This window comes from Lathyrus oleraceus, chromosome 4, assembly GCF_024323335.1.
Source record: "Lathyrus oleraceus cultivar Zhongwan6 chromosome 4, CAAS_Psat_ZW6_1.0, whole genome shotgun sequence".
Taxonomy (NCBI): domain Eukaryota; kingdom Viridiplantae; phylum Streptophyta; class Magnoliopsida; order Fabales; family Fabaceae; genus Lathyrus; species Lathyrus oleraceus.
Window position 1 is genome coordinate 376,860,599 of NC_066582.1, and position 11,167 is coordinate 376,871,765.

Genomic DNA, 11,167 nt, shown 5'->3' on the forward strand with positions numbered 1-11,167 from the left:
GCCTTATAAACAAATTGATTAAATAAAACAAGAATTGAATGATATGAATAGCGGTAAAATTTTTGAGATTAATCTATTGATTACGTTAACGCATAAAAGAAGAGTCGTCATCACGCTTTTATTATTTTCAAAGGAAATTGAAAAAGAATGAATAAAATCCAAAGAAGTTTTAAAACAAAACTAATAAAAAGAGATAAGGGTCCGGGGGTTGGTTATGCAAATGGAATATATTAGCACCCTAAACATCTATAGTACTCTATAGGAATCTCTTTGAAAATCTGTGTATTTTGCCTTTAAAATGGTGTTGTTTGCAAATGATTAGGGAGATGAGAAGAGAAATATTTTTTATAATTTTGTGTTTGCCAAGACTTTCCGAGTCTTATGCCTACGTACCAACAAAGTGCAATGGAGGATTAAAACCTTGTAGTTCGTGGTAAAAATAAAAAAGATGTTTATTTTGATTCATTTTTAATGAAAAGACATTTTGTCATTTTAAGGATAATACTCATCTAATCACTCACAAGTATGAGAACTTTACATCATCATAGAGAATGACTCCAACTTGGATAAAGATCAACAAGTATGTCACTAGCTCTCTTGGATGGAAAAGAATTATCATCAATACTATGGGGATATGAGAATTACATCTCAACTATAGAAATGACTCATGTCTAAACTTTGAGGGGGAAAAAGTGCACAAAGGACACAAAAATAGTTTGAATGAGTTATATGTTTTTTAGCATGATTAATTATTGCATATGAATGAATTAATGATGAAGCGATATTAAGATGATTTAACATGACTGAGTGTTGTATGGATGTTTATTTGATGTGTGAATATATGATGTGAAGTACAAGTATAATTATTTGGTTTATTTTAATTACTTGCTGATGATTGTTGAGATGCGTAGTTCTAAGTGAGAACTATTGTTGATGCGTTAAATGCATGATTGTTTACACTCAGATGTATGGATGTAATTGTTGTTGTCGTGAATGATTGTTCACAGTCAAATGTGTGGTTGTAATTGTTGTTGTGTTGTTGTCGTTGCATTATTATATGGCATACGTCATATGTTGTCGTTGTTGTGAAATAGGCGAGTCACAAGTTCAGAGAGGGGACTTGTAATTTGTCTCAAACTCGGAAAGGGGACATGAAGCTCAGAGAGGGGACTCAGGGTTCATATGTTGGGACCCGATTCATTTGAAGAACCATTTTTGAGTTGGAACCATATGCATATAGAGTCGAGGTATTGTCACATTGCATACGAGTTGACATTTGTGAATTGGTAATTATTGTGTAAATGCATTGCTTATTGATGATTGTTGTTGTTATTTAGGCCACTCTTCTTGATCTTTTGTACCGCTAACATATTTGAGTTTATCCTCACTCCTTTGCTTTATGTTGTCCACCATGGACATCTTGTAGATAATCAGGAGTAAAGTTTATTTTTGTGAGTGGAAGATAGTTTCTTGGAGCCATATTCATTTATTTTTATGCACTACCTTGCCTTATATCTTTTCTATGACTTTATTGCAGAAAATATGTTTACAATTCCATTAGCCGGGAAGGAGGAGCATCTGGCCAAGAAGAAGGCAGAACGTCAAATGACGGGTAAATCGTAGGGTCACCCGAGAGGCCAAATGATATTGGAGGGTAAAAGGTGAGAAGAGGATCCTCCCCTGGGTGTTGGAAGACGGGCATGTAGCGGTTACTGGAGAAGGTAAGGTATAGGGAAAGTCCTTTCCAACGAAGGATAACTCTCACCCCCATCCTCCTTTTTCCCGAGGATTTCCCTTTTGACTATAAAAGCCTTCACGATAAGTCATCCTTTGAGCTGTCAACAATGGTTTAAGTGGGAGAAGTACATTATAGAAACTTGCTCGAGCTTTACTCGGAGATGAAGCTTGAGATATATTCTATTTTAGATGCCATCATTATTGGATGTTCGCAATGATCATCAAACCTTATTAACGCTGCTTACATGTCTAACCTCTTTATATTTGACTTTATTTGTCATTATCCCAAACATATTTTAGTTGGCCTTATCAAAACATATTCATCTTCAATACTTATTTGACCAGTAACCTGCAAAACATGATTCCACAATGATGTCATATTCAACCAAGAATGAGGAACTTTATTGCTTCGTTCTCCCATCGAGTGGTTCTTCCACACAATCTTTGCTCTTTAATTTATTCTTTTTCACTTTATGCTTGCTCTTGAATTTGATGTGAATTTTTGTAATGTCGGTGCTTACTCTAAAATAAGGATCATGATTGTAAAGATAAGTAGTGCATGCAAATAAGGAAGGCTTGCACATAAGCTCACCTTTCAAATTTTCCTCTCCGTCCCAAGTGTCGAACGAGGAAGAATGAGATAATTTTCTAATTTCTTCTAAGCATTACTTGAAATTCATTTCCTAAAAAGATGACTACTTTGCCCTTCATTTAATATAGGTGAATTTTTAATAAGGCATATAATACGTCTTAAAATTCCCTAATAATATTTTTGGCTTAGAGACTTAATAATTTCCTTCTTATTAATCTTAACTAGACATATGCTCTTTTATAATAAAATGACTATTTTACCCATCATGTATATTAAAGCCTTCATGGTAGATGTGAGACGCATTGAATCAAACTAATCTAATTATATGAAGACGGGTTTTCCATTTGAATGGAAATTTCTAACTAAATGGATTTATGGAGTATTAGAATTTTGAAAAAAATGTTGAGAAGGTCAATCTCAAAAAATCCAAACAATCGTGTAAAGTTAAAGTGATGTTTTTTTAAATTATTATTAGCCCCAATATGTACCTTGCAAAATCACAATGTATCATGTCATTAAAATATTGAGAATTGTACCGAAAAATCACATTTTATATCATATGATCCCAAAGTAACTCTTCACATACATGAATAGCTGGTTCTATTTTTTCCCTTCCCTCTCAAGCTAGCTAGCAATATGTAATTTTCTCTATTATAACAAAAAAAAAAAGTTAAATAAAGCACCAACCTTGTTTTTTGGTGCACGATGATAGTTGACTCTAATTATTTTATTTTATTTCTTTAGTTAATTCACCGTTCTAAATCTAATCACATGTTCTAATACATTTTTCATCATTTCATAAATTGTGAATGCTAGTACAATTGTTCCTTGGCAGTTATCAAGACCTTCTAACTCTTCTTCAATTCGAACGGAAAAATTGTAATATTTATTCATTCTTGCAAATCTTTGTGGTTTGTGCTCTAGTACCTGATTACACATTAAAAAGACCAATTAAGTATACTCTCACTTATTCATCAAAACTTACAGTAGAAAAGGACCATAAACTACTGAAATTATATGATGCTATCATTTTTTAGATAAATAAAAAAAAATAGTCCCTCATTTAAACGAGTTCAATTTTACTAAATTAAACTAGCAAGTACTGATCCTTTTTTAAGTCCTTATCACTCTGTAATTTTTTTTTATTTACTTGTATTTTTAAAATTTTATTATTATTTTATTAATAATATTCTTAAGTATGTGGAATGAAAAAATTAATAATTAAAATATTATAAAAAAATATATCAGTTTTTTTACAACAAAACTAAACATCTTTAATTAGTAGTAATTGAGTTAAATGAATTTAAACCGCTCATATAGATCTATGACGAAAACAAGTAGATTCTATTTATTTTAGTTTTAAAAAAACAAAAGAATAAAATTATATTTTTAAAAATAAATTTTAGGAAGATGTTTTTCAAAATATTAAAAAAAAATAATCAAATTTATTTTTTATGAATTGAAAAATTAATTTTGATATCTTATAACATAAACATACATTTTTAAAATCGTATTTCAAAAATGATTTTAATGAAAAACTATTTGAAATAATTTTAAAATTAATCATTCTTTTTTACATTTTGATATAAAAAATTAAATATTTAAATTAACATAAGAACAACTATTTAAATCAAATTTTTATTAAAAATTATTTTTAATTTTTTTAATAAAAATATATAACACTATAAAAATTATTTTAAAAAGAAAATACTAAAACAAACGGATCCTTATTTATATTTATGTGTTAATGTAAATAAATCAATAATTTTCATTAAATAAAAATAAATACATCTAAATCATAACATAGAAGCTATAGATTGATAACTTCATTAACATGGTAAAACAATAAATTAAATATAGGTTCAAAAAGAAAAAAAATGAAAATTGATCAAGCTAGCTTTTTTTTAAGCCCATGATGAAGTCAAGTTCTACGTTACAAAAATACACAATTACTAAATAAAAAAATATTTAAAACATACATAACCTAAAAATGGTGGAAGTAGTTTGTGACTGTTTAAACTTATTTTTAATGAACATGGTGAAACTTACCTAAACAATTTGACCTAGGTTTTGTCTAAAATTTAATAAAATGTGAATTTGTCCTAGTCTATAAATCACTATCAATGTCTTATGCTAACAATTTTAATGATCTTCATAATGCAAAGATTGATGTCACATTTAGCCAACCGTAATACCTCAATCATTATTGTTAAGATTGGTGCTTCATTAATAATATGAACTCCTTGTAGGTACAAAATCATCAATTTGAATGTTAAAAGTGGAAACTTTCTTCTTTTGTCCCTTAAACATGACTTCCACTTCTACCAAAAATGTTGCACAAACCGGTCTATGGTCGGAAAATTTGAACTCTTTACGCACATATGAAAGTTGTTGTATTCCCCTTCCATGCCACAATATTCTATCACACCTGCAATTCTTAATCACTCAGATTTGTTTTGAAATCGTTTTTTAGGTCTTTTAAAAGATTTAACTTTAAATTATCCGTTAGTCATTTGATTCAATCGTGACAGAACTGATCAAACCAGTTGAACAATAGTACAAGGGTTTAATTGGTTTAATCTAGGATATGCTTTTGATAACATTAATTGAAAGAGATACATACCAAGCTGGAGTTCTTCTTTTGTTCTTTGAAATCTTTAGACCTTCAACATAGTAAGTATCCGAGTTGAAAGCATATTTATAAGTAGGTGCAAAGAAGATCTTCCCCTCTTTCCATCCCTTGAATACACGACCAGCTTCCCTTTCCATTTTAAGCTGTCAAGATAACAAAAACGAACCACAAAAAAACATCATAATTCATAAAAAAAAACATCAATATGAATGTCTTTCCTTTCAATGTTAACAGTTTATTTTGGTTTTCACTTAATAATGTAGATTAAAACCAAAAATTAGGAAGACTGGAAGACAGCATAAGGAGACCATCTAGGAGAATACGATCAAGGTTTTATATAGGTTGATCAAGGTTTTATATAGGTTGCATTTGCTGTTACATCGCAATCATTGATATTGTGGAAAGTTAGGTACAATGCAGCTGATGCAGTTCTAGACTTCAATTTAAAACCCTGAGTTTAATGAAAACATGTATCATATTCAAATGAACATTACAAGGGAGAAAGTACCTGATCCTTGTTGAAAAGGGAAGGCCAATCCTTCATTTCCACAAGCCTTTTAGCATCATCGCGGCTCAAAGAAATTCTGTAATTCAAGTCTCCAAACCATATGATTCGGCTGGAGATTTTTTTTCCAACATGATCAGAAATTTTGGAATCACGAGTATGAAAAATATCTGACAAAGTATAGAGAAATCGAAAAAACATATACATTATAACTTTTCAAAAATAGTTTCGAACAACGCTTACTCATGATCTAAAATTTTGTCAGGCATTCTACTGTACTGTGTCTTGCAAATCTTTGGAAACTGAGTGTTCTTCAGTATCTCTATGACATCAAGATTTCGGCGTAGCTCATCGCCCTCTTTCTCTCCTGACGCTAGATGACTGCAGATAAAGCAAAAACTTGTCTGATAAAATGACATGCTCACTGATATACACCCCTGCAGCCATATAAAAAAAATATGGTAACACTTTTATGTTAAAGAATTGTTTTCCATGGATACTTCTTAATTCATATGCTCTTGCATTGAAAGAGAAAAAAAAATCATATTTCAACTACCTTGTTTCCGAGGCATCCCATGATACCGCGACTCGTGCGGCATATTCTTAAATGTCCTACATATTGAATAAGCTCCTTCTTCATCCATACACTAACGAAAATTCCAACCATTTTCTTACAGGTAACAAGACTATATTTCATCTGATTAGTAGCCAGAGCGACAGAAATCGGGAAACTGTCGTCCTCCTCCTCAGTCGAAGAATCGTCTAAATTAAAATTTGATTCTTGGCATCGGAAACAGAAATCTTTAGCAGCCTTCCTTTCCATTTCGAGTACACAGTTACAACTTTTTAGCCTCTTTCCGTTTAATTTCTTGAAAGTTTTCTTGATCTTCTTTAGAGAAGGCTTGGGGAAGAGCAATGATCCGCCGAAGGATGCAGTAGGTTTTAGTCCACTATTCGAAGCAAAATGTGAAGGACCATTGAGAGACTCATTGATTAAGGCAAGCCATTTTGCAGCAGGTTCATTGTCCTCTAATACAAGTACATTTCCAGCATTCAAAGGGACAATTTCCTGAAAGCTGACAAGTTTGAAAAAGCAAAAATCATCAACTATACTATTTTCGTGCCTAAGAGTGTCGTCAATCACAGATCGCAGAAAATAACCGTTTGTTCAAATTGAGATATGCAACACGAATATAGTGCCGTTAGTAACTATGAGATGAGACACACATAGAGACAGAGAAAGAAAGCATACCCCAAAACATACATATCTGGTTCGTTCCGAACCTGAAGAAAATCACTAAGATCAAGGTTCCCACTCGGGCATTGACCGCCAACATTCCATGTTGCAGCAAAAACTCTGATTAAAATCACAAGCAAATAACTATGATTGTTAATACGGTCACAGATATTGCAACAATAACAAGATACAAAAGAAATCTTCCAATTACTTGAAATTCTGAACTGTTTCACCCGAAGACATGGAAGATACCGAGTCTTGATTTTGGATGGATAAATCAGAAAATACTTCTGCAACAAAACACAAACTGATATCAATATTATAAACAAAGAAAATAAGAATCTGTCAAAGTGATCATGCTAAGACAGAACTTTCATAGAGTAAAAAGTATGATGTTATGCTATTCTGAAACAACCTCCACCATTAACAAAGGAACTTTCATACAGTAAAAGTTGTAGATACGAAGACGAACAAAGAAAGATAAATAATTGTATTTTCATCTATCAAATCACCAGATGCTACACCTTATCTTATAACTTTTACATGTAAATCAAACCATGCCATCCTCTAAAAGAAGAAAATAATGATTATTTATTTTAACCAATTTTCCGAAAATTCTACCTATAAGAAGATAAATAGAATGAAAAATTCTCTCAACCACATATAATAGATATGAAATTATGGATAACATATCACTAAGCATAAAACAAAATGGTATTTTTTATGCCAAGATGAAAATGAAATAAATGTATGCACCATCTTTGCTTCATTTTATTAACAAAATCTGAAAATCAACCAAGAATATATTCTTATACACTATCTGAAATTAAAATAAAACAACTTTCATAAACATTTTTATTATCTGTTAGGCCAACTCATTTCCTCATCTTTACAGATAGGATATGTATTTTTAAATTATCATGCTTTCACAGAAGATAAAGAACAAAAAGGTTCCATACTTTAAGTCTAAGGAAAAAAAAAAGAGTTATAAATATCCTCTAAACAGAAAAGTAATGATTCAAATTGCATTCTCTTCACTTAAAAAGTAGTGATTCCACCTTTTCAGGAAAGCAAGTTGAAGTATTGAATTGAATGAAATCTCCAAAATAATAATACAAATTTTAGAAAAATTAACAATGTCTATGCTTTGTGACACATTACAAAAAAGAGTATTCTAATTTCTAACTTTAAAGATTGCAGGAATATTGTCTGCCTCTTATTTAGATAAACTAGAATGAACTTCAAATAGAACTCACCATGAGAATCAATTGAACCTCTTTCCATCGTTCTTCCGTTTCTATCTCTCATACTCAACACTTTCGAGAAAAACGACTGAAATCACATTCGAAACAATAATTACAAAATAATCGATCGGCAATAAATCTTACTCGAGTAAATTGCATAATCATAGTCACATGGCTTGAAACCATTAAAGAAAAACTCCATAACTGTAACAAAGAAAAACTAAACAATAAATGAAGACGAAGAAGAAGAAGAAATGAACCTGTTTTTTCCTCTGTTGATTACTTGGAATCATATCTGAAACTGCTTGTGTATCCTCAAATTCGTTATCCATCTAAATCATCAATAAAATGTTGAAAATGAATGGACTCAATCAATGCATTTTCATTCAACAAAAACTAATTGATGCAAATCTGATTCACTTTGAAATCATTGCTACCATTAAAAATGTGATTCTTATATCGATCAACGGTTGAACTAAATGTCTTTTCACCATCAATTATAAAAAAAAAAATCAAAAAGAGGAGAAAAAAAGAAACCTGAAGAAGAATCCTTGTTCTAGAATTGAAAACTTTGGTAGTATAGAGTGCAATAAAAAGGAATCATGAAACATACATGTATATATAGTCGAACAGAAGTATTTGAGGATTTCAAAAAGGATACAAAAGGTATAGGTAGAAGAAATAGAGAGAGAGTAGGGTGTTTCTTATTCATAAATTTGGAATGAAAAATTTGAGGAAAATTAATTAAATCAATAAACGAAATAGTCAAACAAAAAGAGGGGAAGAATGGAATAGAATCTTATATGTCTCTTCATTCACATTTATTGTTATTATTATATTATATATTTTACTAAATTTTTAATATTATTATTTCAAAACAAGGTCAGAGTAATAATGGATTCAAACCTTTTTTTTGTTTGGATTTCAGCATTTTTATTTTTATCAATTCATGTCAAAATTTTATCTTCATAGAAGACCAACAGATTTAACAATCCGAGTTGTTCTTTTACAAGACGATTTTATAATTAATTTTATTGTTATTTTGTTATTTTATCATTATAATCAAAATTAAAAATTATATTTTTTCTAATTTTTATTATAAAAAAAATCACTTTTTAAATATCTAAGCTCTATATATAATTGAAGTAAAAAATCTAAGCAAAATTTATCTTATATAGTTTTAATACTTGAAGTTTGAACCTAGTCCTTTGTGTACTGGTTTTGACTGTTAAGGGTAGAAAAGAAATGAAGCTACTTTCTGTTATGTGTGATGTAAGTCTAGAGAGAGAGAGAGTAACAAACCCCACGTGTGACTGCAAAAAAAATCACAACAGTGAAGTGGACGGTTTGTGGTGTGTTTCCTGTGTGCGTGACACCAAAAGCTTGCTTCTACCTTGTGTTTTGATTTCCATTATAAGGAAAATAAAGAAACCTTAATTATGATTTTATGTATGGCTATACTTGTTTTTATTAGAAATTAATAATACAAAATAAAGTCAAGAGTTTAATTGTTCTTCATTATGGTGTAAATCAAAATAATTTTTATGTATGTCATTTTGAATATATTTATGTTTAAAGTCAAATGTATAGAATCGATAAAGTATAGTAACTTCCATTTTATATAGGACTCCATGATGCATTTTATACATATTAAAAATGTATTCGTAAATATATTTATTTTATTTTCTCACAAATAATATTAATAAAATATGTATTTAAAAAATATAATATCAGAAAAAAATTCAAATACTTTATAAGTGATTACAGATAGTATAAAACTATCCTTCATTTACTCAAAGAAATTTGATAAAACTCTTTTTCGATAAATAATAAAACTCTTGTTAAAAAAAAATTAACAATGTTATATGACTAAAATTGTCTTCGAATCCAAACCTCTAATACATAGTGCTCAAAGAAATGGCTATCATTTAAAACCCTTTATTTGAGGTATAGTAGATTACTAGTATATCACATCAACACAAATTTGTATTTTCTTTATCGGTGGAATAGTTGTTAGAAAAATATGTTGCGTTAAATGTTTTTTTTTAATTTAAGATAAGCTATCATAGTACCATCATACACTTTCATTGATCATCATAGTACTTAGAAAAAAGTTTGTTTTAGATTACGGCATGCATTAAGAATTCAAACTACATTTTTTATTTGAATGTGATTTACTACTGATTTATGCAAATTTTTGTAATATAGAATTCGACATTCACATTATATTATATTTTAATAAATGAAGATCCAATTCATGTAAAATCTTTTAAAGGACTTTAATACTTTTGATTAATAAGTTATATAGAGTTGAAAAGTGGTTATAGTCTAAAGTTATGAATGAAGTGGGTCCTTTATGATAGCTAAAAATCATAGGCCTACAAAGTAGAGACTCTTCCAAATGGATGAATGGACAGTCAAAGTCAAGTCCTGGTCATGAGAATGGGCCAATCTCAAAAGACAAGTAACTGAATAAATCTAGGCATTTATAAACCATGATATTGATTGAATCAAAAATATAACTACTAAAAACAAAGACTCAAAATTCAACCTAGTTACACCTAAACCATAGTATGGTCCCAAAGATGATTTTCATCTACTACTTTTTATGCTCGTCTTATAATTCAAGATATAGTTCTTTGTTTTTACATTTTCTTTAAATAATTTCATTTCTAAAATTTGAATTTATTTTTGCTCATACGCTGAATAATAACTTAACAACAAAATGAGTAATGTGACAAAAAAACTTTAGGAGAAATATAATATTTCTTTAAATTTTACTTAATTTTTTTTTTGGAAATTATACTATAATGATATAAACAATATAATAGTATTTCCTCTATCATAAAATAAGTGATCAAATTGTAAAAAAGAATAAATGAATAACTTCTTTCCATTTTTGATGCAATAGTATTATTTATTTATTTATTTATTTATTTATTTATTTATTTATTTAATCTTTAATTAATACTACTTATATTGCTTCCAATTTAATATTTTTCACTTTTGATTTAATGTTTACACTTTTTATGTTTGATAATAAATATATCCTATACTATTTGATAATGACATTTAATAAAAGAGTATTATCTCTTTTATCATGGACACAAATACTAGTTTATATCAGTTTCCTACTACTCATCCTGTTTAATAAATATATTTCTTTTATATGATGTAAATAAAAAGTTATGTGTATAATTTTTGAAGAAAGTGCAAAGTA

General features: G+C 29.1%; 1 protein-coding gene across 4 annotated transcripts; it reads right to left on the minus strand.

Annotated features, from left to right (window-relative positions):
* Positions 1-4,207: 4,207 nt before the first annotated feature.
* On the minus strand, positions 4,208-8,648 carry LOC127075532 (type I inositol polyphosphate 5-phosphatase 10). 4 transcript variants are annotated; one of them, XM_051016991.1, is made up of 10 exons: positions 8,485-8,648; positions 8,208-8,279; positions 7,960-8,035; positions 6,915-6,993; positions 6,719-6,823; positions 6,023-6,542; positions 5,710-5,903; positions 5,470-5,578; positions 4,953-5,104; positions 4,208-4,757 (listed from the first exon to the last, which is right to left on the minus strand). In XM_051016991.1, the coding sequence occupies exons 2-10, from the start codon at positions 8,277-8,279 to the stop codon at positions 4,556-4,558; spliced, it is 1,509 nt and encodes a 502-aa protein (XP_050872948.1). In that variant the 5' UTR covers positions 8,485-8,648; the 3' UTR covers positions 4,208-4,555. The 4 variants fall into 4 exon arrangements, with proteins under 4 accessions (XP_050872948.1, XP_050872950.1, XP_050872951.1 ...); XM_051016993.1 differs by lacking the exons at positions 7,960-8,035; positions 8,208-8,279; positions 8,485-8,648 and adding an exon at positions 7,325-7,442; XM_051016994.1 differs by lacking the exons at positions 7,960-8,035; positions 8,208-8,279; positions 8,485-8,648 and adding an exon at positions 7,228-7,301.
* Between the last annotated feature and the right edge of the window lie 2,519 nt (positions 8,649-11,167).

Bases quoted from the DNA above. Each gene is read 5' to 3' on its own strand.
- LOC127075532 (XM_051016991.1), bottom strand. From the start codon at position 8,279: ATGGATAACGAATTTGAGGATACACAAGCAGTTTCAGATATGATTCCA. The intron at 6,994-7,959 runs GTGAGTTCTATT...GTTTTGTTGCAG, and splicing joins AGGTTCAATTGATTCTCATG to AAGTATTTTCTGATTTATCC. The intron at 5,904-6,022 runs GTAGTTGAAATA...ATATGGCTGCAG, and splicing joins TGGGATGCCTCGGAAACAAG to GGGTGTATATCAGTGAGCAT.